General features: G+C 42.2%; 2 protein-coding genes across 2 annotated transcripts in view; one reads left to right on the top strand and one right to left on the bottom strand.

Annotated features, from left to right (window-relative positions):
• Nucleotides 1-1,293: 1,293 nt before the first annotated feature.
• LOC113207105 (uncharacterized) overlaps nucleotides 1,294-17,568 on the bottom strand; it is a 21,927-nt gene continuing 5,652 nt past the window's right edge. The window contains exons 2-5 of the mRNA XM_026423496.2: nucleotides 3,598-3,774; nucleotides 2,100-2,261; nucleotides 1,523-1,720; nucleotides 1,294-1,443 (exon numbers count right to left, since the gene is read on the bottom strand). Coding sequence (XP_026279281.2) covers nucleotides 1,559-1,720; nucleotides 2,100-2,261; nucleotides 3,598-3,774 — 501 coding nt within the window. The 3' untranslated portion in view covers nucleotides 1,294-1,443; nucleotides 1,523-1,558. The remainder of the gene's footprint in view (nucleotides 1,444-1,522; nucleotides 1,721-2,099; nucleotides 2,262-3,597; nucleotides 3,775-17,568) is intronic.
• LOC127749561 (uncharacterized) lies at nucleotides 12,645-16,647 on the top strand. The gene is made up of 2 exons (XM_052268210.1): nucleotides 12,645-13,476; nucleotides 13,565-16,647. The coding sequence occupies exons 1-2, from the start codon at nucleotides 13,153-13,155 to the stop codon at nucleotides 15,131-15,133; spliced, it is 1,893 nt and encodes a 630-aa protein (XP_052124170.1). The 5' UTR covers nucleotides 12,645-13,152; the 3' UTR covers nucleotides 15,134-16,647.

Here is a 17,568-nt window from a genome sequence, read left to right on the forward strand (position 1 = left end):
ATTGTAACCTACTTTGAAGCACACTAACTGAAAATTAAAGCTATATCATCTGCTCCCACGTTAGCGCAAGCTTAGGTTTTTTTAAAATTTTTCAGTGCCCCCCCCCCTTCCTGTTCTTCCCTGGCCTTCCATCTGTACATTACTCTTACTATATTCCTTTAACCATTTCATTTGAGAATTTTAGCACACTAAAGACTAAAGCTCAGCCACTACGGGCTGCTGCACGTACTCCTACGTTTTAATTGAAGTTAGGGCAGACCAACACTGGAGCGTTAATTTAAGCACTTTTACTTTCCTGGAAGGCGAGCCCACAAGCTTCTGACCAAACAAACTGCTTGTTCTTTAAGGTGGGCCTATGCAGAGGGGCCATTATTGTGGAAATATGAGGGACAACCCTGCTAACGTTACAATTCGGACCCGACCCACCCGAGCAGCGGGTTGGGTGGATCGGGTAAAGGGTCTACCTAGCAGCGAGTCCGGGGTCAACGGAATAACCCGCCCGTTTGAGAACACTGGCTAGGGCAGCGGGAAGGGACACCTCAGCGCAGCACTGGAAGAAGCGACTATGCGAGGGACCACGGCACTGCAAAAGCAAGTATGTGAATGAATGTCACACACTTGCAAGTGTTTGGATATCCATTCCTACACTTAAGCACGTGTATCATACGGTTTGTGTGTTGGAAAGTTGAAATTCTATCATTGAATAAACGGAGCGGGGCGGTGGGAATAGTGATGGCGCATTAACTTCTCCGGTTTGTCAAAAACCACAACATTTTCTGTGAACATTAGCACCGACTCATTACATCCAACCGAAATTCGAGGTCGAATCGAGAAGCGCGAACTCTCGTAAAACAGTCTTATATGGACCAACGGGGGGTAATGTAGACCTCCTTTGTGACGGTTCTGGATGATTGTCAATGCGCTTTGTTGACGACTTCGACAAACTAGAGTATTTTAGCTATGATTCGGCTCCTACCTAGGACAGTGCGCTTCAAACCGCACGGTGAGAGGGTGGTCATTACCCTCCGGTGTTCCAAATTGGACTGTTTAGGTTATCTCACAACCTAATAATTATATTTTAGCCCGAAGTAGATGTGTATCTTTCAAACGAAATTCTTGTTGAAAAAAATCAGTGGGAAAGTAGGAAACGTATATGGCGCTCTATTAAGGAAATATTTTCAAACGCTTCACAAAGATCGATTTTTTAAATTTGGGTAAGCTCAAAGCATGATTCTGATGGCAAAGTATCGAAAGTGGCAAATAAAGGATGAAAGACCAGAAAACAACATCGCGTTATTTGCAGGGATTAATATTACTTCCGTTCAAAGTAGCTGGCCTCAAATGCATGGCGAATTAGGGGTCGAATTAAAGTAATTTCTCCGTGGATTCAAAAAATTTCTTTTTTCATCCCCGAATAAGGATGTGGCTTCCGAAATGCAAAACCTTTTAACAAAGAAAGCATTTTCCGGGTACAGTGCCTTCACATTGTACTTGTAATGAGTGCTTGTAATGTGCTACTTACTTTTTCTTAAGTAAAGCACGACATAGCGCGACGCTTTTAAGCCTTTGGAATGATGTCAACTTCATCATACATGCACTCTGGTACTATATCTGATTCAGGACGTCCATACATTTCAAGTGATCGGTACCGGCCGTACGGTAGCACAGGAAATCCTAACATCGTTTGGTCTATCTTCATGCCGTCTAAGAAAAAATGACCCTGGTAAAAGAGCGTGCAAGAATGAATTGATATAAAATATACTGATGCACTGATAAACCAACTGTTCAACTGCTCAACACTTGTAAGTGTGCAACTGCAAGCTGGATACTATCAAGTGTGCAACTGCAAGCTGAATACTAGCAAGTGTGCAACTGCAAGTTGAATACTCTCAAGTGTTCAACTCTGTAGGTGTGCACTTCAAGTTTGCAATTCCTCAGTAGAACAATGCCTTAGACTGAACGCTCACTGCAAACCTTCAGAGTTGAAGAAATGAATTAACACCAACACGTTGGGGAAAAAAATCTTGTATTGACGGGTCGTTTCAGACCCCCAAAACTGCTAAAATCACCTGTCCCTAGCACAATTTTCCAACACAAACCTGACGTTTAGTGCATTTGCCGTCTTGAAAGGAGCCTCCGCTGGAAAGGAAGTAAGACGGCTGACTTTCATGCTCGAAAGTACAGGCTCCTGTTTTAATACGAATCTTCAGAGCATTTGACTTCCATTGGTTGTTCGTCCATAGATCTAAATTTACCGTGTACTGTCGGGAAGACATTCCTATTAGACACAGGCTTGGACTACCACTTCGAGACAGCTTCTTATATTACGTTTGGAAGTCAGTAGAATACTTTTTAAGGTTCGCTTTAATAAGTGTTTGACACACTTTCGTCCAAAAACTAAATAAGCTGCATGATGTACCAAAGTACTAACACGGAAGTAGGACTTTTTAGTGCGCGGCTGCTTACCTACCATATGCGGTCTGTTGTCTACAAGGAAGCAAAATTAAACGGTGCATGAATTCTCTTTTGGGGGTACAGAATTTCTAACAGCAGCTGTATCATTTATCCTACCGTGTATATGTTATTGCCTATGGCAGTAGTTTTTTAGCCCGCCCTTCTGCTTTTAAAAAAGCATTAAAGCGGGCTTATGCAACCGCTCTCGTGTCCGTCCGTCCGTCTGTCTGTCTGTCTGTCTGTCCGTCGTCCGTGTAAGAGGAAGGAGATGAGCTAGAGGTCTGCAAATTTCAGGGTATCTTAGGGGTCACTCCTGGACAACGAAACGCCTGGTGCAAATCCTAGCAACCACCCCTAAGGGGGTCAAAGGGGGTAACAAAGAAATAGGGGTTGGTCCAAAAAGTAGAAAAAAATATTTTTTTTATAGTCTCCTAAGGGGTAACTCGTGAAAGTAAAGCCCTTTGGGCGAAAATTTTGCCCGTTTGACGCTATCTTCAACCGTTTGGGCGCTAGAGTGCTTTTTTCGACGAAAATACGGCGAAAATGACCACGTTGCACCTGAAGACGTACAAGGAGGCGTCCAATCGTAAAATGTCAGAGGAAGTACCCCCCCAAAACAACACGTTCTGAATCAAGAACTACCCTCGCATTAGCCGTATCTTTTACTGTTTCGGCCCTAGAAGTGGATATATTGAAAACAATGGCAGAAAGTCAAGTTATAAGACTCTTTGACAAACAATATACAATCTAAAAACTGCGCGGGTTAATTTTTTTTTTAAATTTTTAAGCAAAGCAGAAGGGTGGGGTGTGGTCACGGTGTTGCCCCGTTACTGTCTTTTGTCATTTCCAAGGAGCAAATCTCTAGGGCCGCAGGCCCCCAGCCGAACGCTTTAGTTTACTCAAATATGCAAAGTAATACCGGTCACATTATTTATTTGATTATGCACTTCAGTAAATCGCGAGACTGAAATGGTCGGGCCGAAGGCCCGACCATCGCCGCCGGCAGGCCAAGCAGGCCCGGCCCCTGCCGAACGGAGTTGCCGGCGCAGCGAAGTGGAGCTGGCAACTCCGTTTGGCGGAAGGGCGGGCCTGCTTGTTGCCCTTGGTATTGCTTAGGCCTTGTGTTCGTCAACATGAACATACCCAAAATGAGTCGTTCATCGGTTTCGACCGAGTAACATTGCCGTATACGCTCTGTGGTTCTTCTGGTTTGTACGGGTTGTAATGAGAAAATCGCATGTGATGAGAGGTCGTTCCATCATATCCAAGTTCTCCGCGATTGCAATCATAAGTTCGCCTGGATACCATCCTGTACGGTCCCTGTGGGGATAAACAATCACGAAAAAAATATTATCTGAGTGAGTCAGCTTAAATATTGCCTGATGAATGGACAGACAAGCACATTAACTACTGTAACCAGTATATTGTCTACTCTAATCAATCATTGCCTGTGCCAGTCAAAGATTAGCAGTAAGAGCCTCGAGGGGCAGTGACTTCTAGTATTCACGGTTCACGAGGGGATTAATACCTCCAGTATTCAGGCGATATTCAGTGATTATTCAGTGATATTCACTATTAGAGTGTATTCACAGTGCACGAAATTTCGGAGTTGGTGCCCCCTCGAAGAGCCTATCCTCTTATCCCTTTCCTACCTCACCTTTATTTCGATCAACTAATCTAATCATTCATTGGCTGTATAAGATTAGTTGTACGAAATAATTATTTGCCTGCATCAGTTAGGTAGACCTTGACTGAGGTAGGAAAGGGATAAGGGGATAAGCTCTTACAGCTAATTTTTGACTGGCACAGCCAGTGATTGATTAGAATAGACAATATAGTGGTTACAGAAGTTAATGTGCTCTTCTGTCTATGAACCAGTCAATATATACGCTAACTCAGCGAATCTTTTTTTAGCCCACCCCCCCTTCCCAAGGGGGCGTTCCTGCTCGCGTGCGAGCGCTTTTCAGGCCCTCCGAAGGGGGCGTTCCTGCTCGCGTGCGAGCCCTTTTTCTCCTCTTTCTTATTTCTCCTCAGGCTATTAAGGTACAGCCACTTCTGTAATACAGATTTTGATAAAGTTTCAACAAAAAATCAATCCAAAAATTAAATTTTATTTGACTATAGTCTCATTGAAATCTGTCTGGGCACTTTTGAGAAAATTAAAGTTAAACATCGAAATTAACACGAAAATCGTCAAAATTCTGCCGAGCCAACAATGGTTTGCACTTTTATCATTCTTTCTGTCGATCCCTACGGCGGAAAATATTTAACCGACGTTAGTTTCCCAGGCAAAATCGTGATCTACTCTAAAATCCGATTCAGAAAATGTGCCGGTGGCCTAACGGTGGCCCTAAACGGTTAACTAATGTCCGTTTAATACTTTGAGCTCCAGTCCAAATCTATTGATTTTAGTAGAATTTCCCATAAGGATCCCATGTTAACTTCGAGGCCATTTCGGCAGGTCAAATCGTGTTCAAAAAGTCTGGAAAAAATTAAAGGTCATTACACACCAAACTACACCATATGGTCAACAAGCATTTCAGCATTTTAACATTTGCGTTTTTATGAACCACCCTGGGCCGCGGTCCAGTCAGTCTCAGTCGGGCAGGCGGCCGAGAAGCCGAGCACCCGCATGCATCACAGCGCTCTCGCGCTCGCCGTGCCACCGAGCAGTGACAGTATTCGATGCGTTTTTTCGGGAAATTTAAAATTTAACTTAGGATCAGAGATATATTTAAATTTTATGGGGAGCGGAGATGAGGAAGTGGTCTACAAAATTCAAAACTGACCAAATGCGCTTCACAGTAGCAAATTAACCGCGGATAGTTCTTAAAAGTACGAGTTACTTCGTAGCAGTGTACGTGTCATCCCATGCTTTTGTGTATTTTTGCTCGAAGCAGGGGGGCAGAGCCACTACCGATACAGTGCCAGCAGCAGTAGCCGGCGGAGTCAGCTGAGCTGAGCTCGGCCGCTCGCTGCACCAAGAAAATGACATTCTCGCTTTTAGTATGTTAACATACTAATACGACAGTCTAATTGGAAACTCTAAAGAACATACAAATGTTTAGAGGATGAACATACTATTCCAAAAGTCTTAACTTACTAATGCAACAATCTTACCTAACATACTAATCCTTAGTATGTTAAATCCCGAACCAAATCTGGGAACGACCTTGCGCTCGGCTTTGGATGACCGCACTTTATAAAAGTGTTCAATTTCTAGTACCAATTCCAATCAATTTTGAAACAAAATGTAACATGGATGCAGACTGAAAAATATGAAGTGTTGTGACATTTTCTGTTTTCGTTTACAGATCAGTATGGGTTTGTGGGCCGCTAGGAACTGCCGCTAGATGTCGTCACGGTCAGAGCGTCTCTTACAAACACCATTTTTTTGCATTAAACTAAAATTTAGACACGAAACTAAAATTTAATTTTACGTTGTATGCTCTATAAGACCTTTACATGCAAGTTTTTGTTGAAAAAGTCAACCATGCGCTAGAAATAATTGGTTTAGTATCAACGCGCGCATGGTCCCCGTCAACTCTCCTTGGTTGGGTGCGGCAACGTTTACCACCTATGTTTGTGTATGCGCGCTGCATCAATTTTGTACCAGTGTCGAAGTGAGTCGCTGATCCATTTCGCTTTACTTCGGTAAAGAGTATATTCGGAAACCAATAAATAATCGTTTTCTCGTTTACAATCCACGGTATTAAACGTCTAAATATCTGATGACCCTGGCCGAGTCGGTATTCTATTTTTCTTAGATTAGGGTTCTAAAGGCGCTCCCACAATTCGCTCGTCGCTCATGGCCTCCGCTCATTACTGACCCATTCTGGGGCCCCACTGTGATAGCAAGGCTGGGATATGGGTGGAATCGGTGTAAAACAGTTTGAGTCGGAATATGAGAGAGATTTCTCCGACACACACACACTCTATTTAAAAGAATATCCTCAATAATGACCCTATGAGCGGCTCATTTGGGCGTCGCCCATTACTGACTCATTCCGGGGTCCCGATGTGATAGCAAGGTCGGGATATGGAAGGAATCGGTGTAAAACAGTTTGAGTCGGAATATGAGATGGGTTTCTCACACACGAACACTCTATTTAAAAGAATATCCTCAATAATGACCCTATGAGCGGCTCATTCGTGAGTCACGGAGTGAGCCCAGAAAGTAGTCCCTCACCCGACCGCGTATGGGGGCGGCGATCTGCTCCTTGTTTGTGGCTCACAGGCGTCATCAAACAACCAAAAATATTTAAATGAATAATATTTTTAAATTTAAACACAATATATGCGATGTACACATCACAAGCGGTCTGTCGTGGCCCCGGCAAGGGAACTGCGCCGACGTAGTTCTCAAATTGCCCGATAGATGGCTCTGCTCCGGTCGCCGACCAGAGGCCAGGTAGGGGCGATGCGCGGTCACCGGTTGCCGATTCGAATGTGTGTGTGTGTATATATAACAGTAACGGCAGACGGCAACTACCGGACCGCCAAGATTTTGTGATCGTAATTGGAAGGTAAGTAAGAAATTATACTGATGTAGGAACCATTTGTTATGTGTCTGCTGATGGGTTATTTTTCTATACATAAATATTTTGAATCCTGTCTCGCGGGGGCCGCGAAGTCCCATTATTTTGATTTTGATTCCGCCATGGAGGCGGATTTGAACCTATGACATAAACGATTGCACGGGGCAACTCGCTCTCGCTTTATTGTCGGTGTGACAAGTCAGTCTAATTCGAAGCTTCATTGACGGCAAATTTGCGTACATATTCGTACGGCTGGCTGTACACTTCGTGTGACCCCCTCCTTGGTGGCCATTGGGCCACTCCCCCTCTCGTACCTCCTTGACTATATTCACAGTACGCAGAGTGGACCTGTTGTTTGTTTACAAATGGCGTCTGCTTGGCTGTGGGGGTGCCGTCGGGTTCACGTATTTTGGAAATCAATCAGAATTTCACAGGTGGTAATGCAGCTGCTCAAGCTCCAGCTCTGTTACATATGGTCTAAAAAATTGAGACGTGTCATATGAGTACAAAATCTTCGTGTGTTGACTGTGTGCTGTGTGGTTGCTATCGTTTTTGCATGTTCTGAGGGAAGGGAAAGGTTAACAATATGTTGATACTTGGTGTGGTTTTCTTATGATATAGATATCAAATTGAGTGAAGTTCAAGGAACATCAGCTGATTACCAACAACATTTAGTTTTGTGGGTGGTAAATCAATCAGTCTAACTAAACTAAGGTAATGGCAACAAATTTGCATGGCAAAGTTCATAGAGTATTCTCTTCCTAATGTGGGTAATGTCTGCCTGCTTAAAACTTGTGCTATCAAGCTTACCAGCAGCAGAAAAGTTTGCAAACATGCACGCAAACACACCACAATCAGTTGAGTTCATCTGTTTGGGATGCTCATTGTTCTAATGGAAAACATGAAAAAAAATAATGGTAATTATGGTACAATGAATATAAAAGTAAAAATAAAGTTGTACTGACATGGTGTTTCTCAATGGCTTACCTCCTGGATTTCCCAGTCAAGTCCACTTTTGTCCTCGAGAAACGTCTTGAGGGTTTTTCAATTGTGATCATACTGGCCACCCATGCTGTCAAGGCATGAAAGTTTTCTTGTCTGAGGACATGCATACATCATGGCCCAATGCAAATTTTCTTCCCGGTATATTGGTACCACCATGTAAGGGCAGTTCATCAACTGGAATTCAAAATTGGAAATCATTCAGCATACGCTACAAATGGGCTTCTTTGGAGGCACAATTTTGCGGTAATCTTATGTATACATACATCACTGTCCTACAGGGCTGGACTGTGCCGCCTTTTACACAAACTTTGGAAGTGGTAGGAGAAGTCCATGGGCTTCCCATTTCCTTTGGCAGCCACTAGATGAAAATAAGCATTCATGATCTGCAAATCAATTAAGTATTCATTGTATTAAAAGCCTAGTCTTAAGGACGATGCTGCATTCGTGAAAACCTATGCCAGTAATTAAAACTATACCTAATATTTAGCCACTCCACATCGTCCAGAGTTCTAAGACCACGGCCATAGAGGGCAAACTCCTCCCCAACCACAACACATTGTTCGTCATCATCCCTACTTAACGCAGCTTTTACTTCAGTCTGAGAAGATCGACAAAAAACAAAAACAAACACATACTCTGCAATTTGGTCTACAGTAAGAGTGGTGAAACAACAAAAAATTGAAAAGTCACAAACCAACATGGAGATAGTTCAAAATGAGATTTTTTTGCAAGGTCACCCACTTTAATTTTTAGGTGAAGTGTGGGTGAAAAACTGTCAGAAATCGAAAATATTTTTTGGCTCTTAAATTACGCACTTACCTCCTCTCTTTAAAATGGTACATTATTTGTTCAAGAATGCATAACCATTCAAAAGTTACAACCAGTTTACTAAATTAAAGCATTGCCTAAAAATGAGCATTTTCTCAAGACTTCACTATTAATGCTGACAAAAATAGCTTCTGAAAGCTGCTGCCACATAGTTCTAGATTCTCTCTGTCTTAAAATGCTACAGGAAGCTGCGCAATCAAGTAGTGTGTCGAAGAACTGCATTACGCCAAAATCTCTGCTAAGCCATTTTTCTCATAATCAAGTTTTTCACTTTCAAAAAAATCTCTTGCGCAACAGTTTCGGAGTAAGCGATCTAGTACGCAAGGGTTACGTACTTTCAAGTGTTGGCTACAACGTAACAGAGAGCTTTCCTTCAATTAGGCGCTTCTTATTTTTGTAATCCCTAGAAACGAACGAGATTTTTCAGTTTTTGAAAACTGCTACAGTAAATAGTCTTTAATTTTTCAAACGTGATAGTTATTGAAAATATCTCTCTGTCACGTTTTAGTATAGTGAAAAGGGCAGCTAAAACACCTAGTGCGAGATGTTTATGGCTTCAAGCGTTGCGCGCCTGATTTTTTGAAATACAGCTAAAATTAGCTGGAAAAAAGCTCTTTTTCCCAAACAGCCGGAAAAATTGTAACGGGACGTGGTGTAAAGACGTTGCAACCTTGGCCCATCATAACCTAGGAATATGCACTCTGAACTAAACCTCCATCGAGTAGATGCCATTTTCACCCACACCTCACCTTAACCTTTTCAAGGGTTCCCAGGATATTGAGGACCTGGCACTGAAATTTTCGGATCTTTGGTTCTGGGAGGATCCTTAGTGGGTCTTGCAGTGACGAGAGAAAAAGGGTAACGTCATCATCTTTTTTCTATAACTCACGCAGAACAGCCTCTTCTAGAGGACTTAACGCATAGTGTTTTTGGCTTGTTTCTTTTTCGATAGCAGCTTCTTCTCTCCCAACTTATTCCTCGAGCTTCCTGACAATGTATTCCCTTCTAGCATCTTTCAGCTTCTGCTTCTTCACCTTTGAAACCTCAGGATCTAAGTTTTTTGTTCCATCTTTCTTTATGCCTTTGGTCATAGCTGTACATGTCTAAACGTGTTTTTTTTTTAATTAATTAGAAAATCAGCAATGAACTAAGGGCAAGAGTGTTACAGAAACCTCAAACGTCCCTTAGGCTTCTTACTATTTCCAAGAGCCCCCAGAGTTCAAGTGTTCCTTTTTGCTGTAGTTGGTTTCCTTATTGTTTTGATGGCCTTTTTACTATCAAACATAAAGTTTGTGTTCATCAAGTTACCATTAGAGCTCGAATTATTCTCTATTCCAAAGTTGGATTTTGGTGAGAATAGTTTTCTTCCCGTAGGTTTACTATAGATGCTCTGAAACACATTAAACCAGTAATGTCAGCAGAAATAAGTACATTTTGATTGCGTAAGAATTAACTATGTCCACTATGTCAGTATTAGCTTACACTGTTAGAAACGTCTATCAATGGCTTTCTATTTCTTTCAAGGGTCCACGACATTAGTATTGAAATGCCCGATTCCTGACTGCCAGGCATGAAATCATCTAAACCTTTTTCACCATCAAGTTCCTGTGTTTCATTCACACCTTCAAATCCTTCTTATTCTGTAATACTTAGGTAACTACCATCATGTCCTTGATTATTGTTAACACCATCATCATCTTCTTCTTCTGCATTTTTTTCATCACCATTTGCTCTCCCACCACCATCATCATCATCACTCTCGTCATCATCATCATCCCTTTTTAAACTCAAATTCCCTTTCACATTATCCTTTCCCTTGCACGAATCTAGGAACTTCATCAAATGCTCATGCTTGTAGGAAATGTTATCGTTCCCTTCCGAGCCACTGCAACCATATTTTTTAAAATAGAGCAGCCGATGATTGCAGAGTGATCTTCTTAGTGATTTCCACGTCTTGTTACAGTCTCATGCTGAAAGTGGAGTAAAAAAATTCAGGTCAACCATAAAGAATTGTTTCAATTACACTAACTTATCACAACTAACTAATATTAGTTATAGTAATATTCTACTTACGAGAACCACCTACAAACAGCTTGGCAATCTCTTGCCACGGCTTTTTTTTAAAAGGCCTGTCTCTCTCAGGAATGTTGTCATCCCATAAGCTTGGGGTATGGCTTTATGGAGTGGCTACTTGCTCACCGGCCGCCCCCTAACCTGAGCCACTGCGAATGGAACTCCTCCGCCGTGCGAACGAATTTCGACGCAATCGACACACCGGCGTGTTCCTTTAGGTCCACTCTAATTATTAGTCACATAAAACTTGACCACCACCACAACACTTTCAAACTAAAGCCCACCAAAGTCACTCACCGCCGTGCGTAGATCGCTCCTGTCCAGACCCGTGCAGCGCCTGCCTGCAAAGTTGTTGCCATTACCTTAGTTTAGTTAGACTGATTGATGAGAACTACGTCGGCGCAGTTCCCTTGCCGGGGCCACGACAGACCCCTTGTGAAGTGTACATCGCAGATATTGTGTTTAAATTTAAAAATATTATTCATTTGCATATTTTCGGTTGTTTGATGACGCCTGTGAGCCACAAACAAGGAGCAGATCGCCGCCCCCGTACGCGGTCGGGTGAGGGACTACTTTCTGGGCTCACTCCGCGACTCGCGAATGAGCCGCTCATAGGACATTATTGAGGATATCCTATTAAATAGAGTGTTTGTGTGGGAGAAATCCATCTCATATTCCAACTCAACTGTTTCACACCGATTCCAACCATATCCCAGCCTTGCTATCACAGTGGGACCCCAGAATGGGTCAGTAATGAGCGGAGGCCATGAGCGATGAGAGCATTGTGGAAGCGCCCTAACACACTCAAGATTAGCATGTCAACATACTAATCAAACATACTATACTTCAGTACGTTTCATACTTTTATCTCCGATTAGGGTATTGACATACTGAAGATTAGAACGACATACTTGAATCGTATTATACACTGTCACCATACTAAACATTAGTATGTTACTCTAAAATCAAGAATATCGTCTTCTTGGGTGTGGCTGCTGACTCGTCGAATCGAGCGGAAGAGCGGTCTGGTCAGTGATGAACGGAACTGGCCGTCGGCCGGATGCCGCCTGCCTCGGCCAGATGGCCAGAGCAGGCCGCTCGGAACGCCCCGGAGCTCAGTCGGCAGCCTCCCGACGCCATCCCCCTCTCTCGCACTCAGCAGCCAGGCGGCCGGCGCCGGCCGCACACCCACAGCCGCGGCCGCGGCCAAGTTCGGCTGCCTCGGTCGGCTTAATTCGCCGCTTCGCTCCACCGGCAACCCGGTTCGGCAGGGAGCGGGCCTAGCTTGGCCTGCCGGCGGCGTTTGAGACGGGCCTTTGGCCCGTCCCTTATTCTGATTTTTCATGGTGTAATAAAGCTGCCATCGGAAAACGGGTCTTAAATCCCTTCGAAGCTTTTAAAGTTCCCTAATGGATCCAATAACACACCTATAAAAAGATACATAGGACTAGGCTGCCCATGCTCCGATCAACAATGTTCCTGTTAATGTGCAAACTGGAGAGGATCATGCTGCCATTAATGAAAATGTTTTAGCTTTCATAATCGTAAGATTTCTCCTTTACCTGATGTGCCTTATCAAGAAGTGATTGGTTAATTTATGTACGTAGCAATCTGCACAAGACCTGACATTATGTTAGCTATAAGTTATGTAAGTCAGTATAGTTAGTTGTAAATTTTAGTGGCGAACATTGGTCTGCTGCTAAACGCATTTTTAGATATTTGAAAGGAACCATCGATCATCATGGATATGCACTTTTCGCAAGCGGCGATAAAGCGAAATTTCTTAAAACGCTTCTAAACGCTCCGGGAACAACATTTCTGCACGAATTAGACCCATTAGGCTCAAAAACAACTAGCGACAAAAAGCGAAATTTCGCGAAAATCGTCTGAATCCGCGAAATCGACCTGATACCGCGAAATAACCGGCGAAAATCGCGAAAGATCTAGCGAAACCGCGAAAAATTGCCTAAAATGACTGCATTTTCTTCTAAAACGTTTCTCAAATTATTGTTTTTGTAGTTTTTTGAAATTTTGGTTATGTTATGATGACATGACAGAACCGCCAACCTAGGCGAGGCGCTTCTGCAGCACTTGGTTAGCTTGCCGGGGTTATTCAGGTTGGTAGTACTGACGAACTGACCGTTACGCAAGGCTAACTTTGTGCCAAGGCCTCGCCTGGGTTTGGCGGTTTGGAGGACCGGTTTTAAAAGCCGAGAGGAGGCAGACAAGTTTAGTTAATTAAAGAGAGCTAAAGATGCCTCCACCAAAGAAAACCATTGGTGACAGAGTGAAGGAGTTCAAAGAAGAAGGCATGATACAAGTTGGACAGGTTATGATGTGCTGTTATTGTAACTGTCGCGTCGAGTGGTCAAAAGTAGACACTATTAAGAAGCACATCAATAACCAGCACCACGAAGCGAACAAAACAAAGGCATTAACTAGTGGTAAAAGGCAACAAACGTTTGAACAATGCCTGGAAACATCAAAGAAGAGGAAGGATGAAAAACATACATTCGTTTTAGATACAGTTGAAGCTATGGTTGCCTCCAACATACCACTTCATAAAGTTGACCATCCTGTGAGTACCTGCAATGCAATGTTAATTAACTCGCGTTCCCCTCAATTTAATTGCTGAGCAGAAAATAAATCTATTCATATTTTTGCAGGCTTTTCAAAATTGGTTGCACAAGTATATGCCCGGGTGCGGCGACCTGCCCAAGTCGAGGACCTTGAGAGAAAGCTATGTGCCAGAGCTAAGGACTATGAAATTTGAAGAGCTGAAACAAATTTTGAAAGAAAAGGCCATCGTGGTTTACTGCGACGAAACAACAGACTCCAGTGGCAGGGCTGTTTTTAACATCCTGGTGCAGACTGTCACTGATTCAGACAAACAACAGCTGTACCTGGCATCATCTGTGGTTCTTGACGTGGTCAACTCCGAAAGCTGCGCAAATGCAATCTTAGGCTGTCTAAACAAGCTGGAAAAAACTATTCAAGATGTTGTAGCTGTGGTTTCAGACTCTGCCAGGTACATGACTAAGTGTGCAAGAATTTTAAAGGGACTTAACTCTGACCTACAGCATGTGCAGTGTTGGCCACATAAGCTGCACAATGCAGCTAATACCTTCCAGAAGACCCTCCCTGAACTTAATGCTGCAGTTACTAAAGTGAAAAAAGTCTTTCTTCATGCCAGAAAGAGGAGCAATGAATATTTACTCTTCCTGCAAGAGAAGTACCCCGACGACAAGACTAAGTGGACCCTCTTCCCCATCCCTTGTATCACAAGGTGGAACTCCTGGAAGAAATCTGTTAACTATCTTCATGCCCACTTTACTGATATAATGGAATTTTTGGAAGGACAGCAGGACGAGGATGAAGATGATGACTTTGATGAGGAAGAGGATGCAAGCAAGGACAGCAAATGTATAAAATACCTTAAAAGCCTGACTGCTGAGGAGAAGGAGAAAGTAAAAGTGCAAGCAGAATTTGTTTCTATAAAATGGAGAGAGATAGAAGTACTGATCCAATTGCTGCAAACGAATAAATTCCCTACCAGCCACTTAATTTACCAGAAAATAGATGCAATTGAAAGAAGATTTTGTCTTTTGAGTGAAGGTGATGGATATGAAGACTTGAACTTCCTTAACACACTTCCAAACACCAGAAGAAATAATAATAAGAAGCAGCTTCAGGCAGCCGCCGTGAAGTTCCGCACCCAGATTCTGAAGTACGCCCGCACTGACCCTGCAAGAGATTATCTTCTAGGCCTGGAGGCCCTTTTGTCTCCAAGAAACCTAGGCCGCTCAGCTCTACCCGTGGATGAGGTGAAGAGACACCTAAAAAACATCCCATTTGCAAAAGAAATACCCATCCACGAGTTTGTAGCTGGGTGGTCTTCCCTTTCAACAATGGTAAAAGAAGAGACAAGAAAGCCGGGATTCAAATCAATCAATTTAGTTGACTTGCTTTGTGCCCTAAAAGGGGACTTCCCCATCTTTGCCAGCAAATGTTTGCAGGCCCTTTGGATCTTACCCTCAAATGCTAACAGTGAAAGATCCATCAGGGCCTGCAACATTGTGGTCACCGACCTGCGACGCCGCCTCAAACCGGAAAATGCAGAGACACTGAATATCATCTATTTCAATAGGAATGAAGAGAACAACCAGTCCTACAATCCCTTCACAGAGGGTGTGGAGGAAGAAATTGATGATGAAGAGCTGTTGGGACTGATTTAAAGAGAGACAGTTTTAGTGAGCTGAAATGGCAATGGAATCTGATTGTGATTTTTGATCTAGTTGGTTGTTAAGTTCCTAGGTTTGATTTAAATATTTAAAAGTTGTTTGAACACTTAAATATTTGTATTCTTTTATTTTTTATATGACTTTTGAGTTTAATTTTTTGTTCTAAATTATAGATATAATAAATACTACTCTGAAATACATTTAAAAATGGTCTTTAGTATTCTTTTACTACCCCTCTGGCCTGTAACAGTTAAAAAACACTCCGTATTTTGAGGTCTGGTGCAGAAATTTGTTCTTCGCAGCATTATTAGGGTGTTTTTGGTAATTTCCGGCAATTTCGCGATAAAAAGCGAAATTTCAACTTCAATCAGCGAAATTTTGAAGCGTCATTCCGCGAAAAGTGCATATCCATGTCGATCATTTTTTAACTTACTTATGCAATTCCAAAAAAGACATTCAATTCTTTATTAGGGACAAAATAAAGCATTTAACTCCAGCTTATCTACCTGAGCAGCATTGGGAGGATGTAGGCGTTATAGAAATCTGTTTGATGCTGATTGGGGAAATGGTTCTGATCGCAGAAACTATTCTGGTATTGTCAGGATAATGTAATCTGGTGCCGTCTTTTGGCAGGCGAAGAAACAGCCGTCTCCGGCTTTGAGCAGCACAGAGGCTGAGTGCGTCGCTTTCAGGGCTCGAGAGAAGCAAAAAGTTTGTGAGTTTTCTAGGTAGGTATTGGTCGTCAAGCGCCAATTACTGTTCATTGTGATGACTGAAGTGCTAAATTCATTGCTTCAAACCGGTCAAACAGTAGTAAGTTTAAACATGTTGATATCCAATATCAGTTTACCAGAGCCATAGTAAGATTTAAAATTGTAAAACTTAATTACCTTCGAACTGAATTAATGTAAGCAGACGACCTAACCAAATCTCTTCTAGCAAATAAGCACAAATTTTGTAAATTAAAAATTGGTGGGTATTAATTTGTTTTTCGTTGTAAAGCATTCTGTGTGATATTAAAATAATGCATTGCTTTTGGTTTTGTTAAAAATAATGGCGCTAATATTTTATCACTTGCTTGTTTTTGTACAATCACTTTTTATATGTAAAGTGAAGAGACAGAGTTCACGAAACGCAAGCGTGATTTTCACGCCAGGTGTGAATTTCACGCTCCGTAAGCTCCACGCAGCCAATCAGGAACCGACTTTCATTACGCCCGGCGTGAAAATCACGCCTGGAGTAAGACTCACGCTCGCGTTTGGCGAACTCTGTATCCACCTTTATGCATGTTCACTTTTCTATTGTTGTTTATTGCTTTGTTTTTAAAATACTCGCATTAAGTGGGGGTGTTGTTGTGTAATGCTCAATCATATTCAGATTGATATTGTTAAATTGTGATATTCAGATTTGTCAGTTGGTTACACTCTCTGTCTTCTGCTATGGAGTCAAATATTGTCTGCACACCATTTTTTTAAATCTCTTCGCCAACCAACCTGTGAACCTTTCACTTCTCCTACCTACTCCTCTTTGACACCACCAGCAACACTATTTCTTTATTCAGATGTGACGGAACCGGACGTAACATTTTTGAATACATATTTTTGAGAAGAGTACTGAAAGCCTAGCGTTGTGTCTAATATTTAAACAGAGGTTTGGAGGGTCACTTACTACCAAACTTCTGATTATTACACATTAAGTGTACTACATATCGATTTATCTGCAATATGGTTATGAACATCCATGTTATTTTAATGTTGATATAGATGTACGTTGTTCTATATTTATCTCTGCGTCACATTCAAGTGGCGTTCACTAAAATAGGTGAATGGAAAATGGGATGTTTTAAAAATTTGCAAAATAATTTGGATCGAAACATTTTGAAGACAACAAGAAAGTAAAGAGCTTAAGGATTCTTTTGAAAAAGTCCAAGTGATTCTTACACCTCTAGAAATCCGAGGGAATATCATAGGAAAGGTACTCGCGCCTAGAGCTCCCCTCGCAGCGAGAGTCCCGTGGCCTAGTGCGGTTAAGTCACCAAGATTCCAAGGCGCAGATCGCAGGTTTGAATCCAGGGAAAGGTAAGATATAACTTCACATTTAAAGTGAGGAAAAGATAGGTGGAAGAAAGGAAACTATAAGGTGCAAGATGAAACCAAAATAAAAGATCGAAAAACGGAAATATTTTAGCGTTACAAGATGGCCATCAACTTGTCTATATATTCTAGACGTCTAAGTTTGACAACGAAAGTGTGCACTTAGATCATCTATGAGACGTCTTTGCAGATGTCTAAGAGGCCATCTTTTATCTATATGTATTTTCCCTGTGGGTTACTTGCTTTTGATTTTCCATTACACAAATTTTACATTTCAGAACTTTTTAGCCCGCTCTTTTGCTTAAAATCTATATAAGCGGGCTTATGCCATCGCCT

This window comes from Frankliniella occidentalis, unplaced genomic scaffold (genome assembly GCF_000697945.3).
Source record: "Frankliniella occidentalis isolate FOCC.00 unplaced genomic scaffold, Focc_3.1 Scaffold65, whole genome shotgun sequence".
NCBI classification, from domain to species: domain Eukaryota; kingdom Metazoa; phylum Arthropoda; class Insecta; order Thysanoptera; family Thripidae; genus Frankliniella; species Frankliniella occidentalis.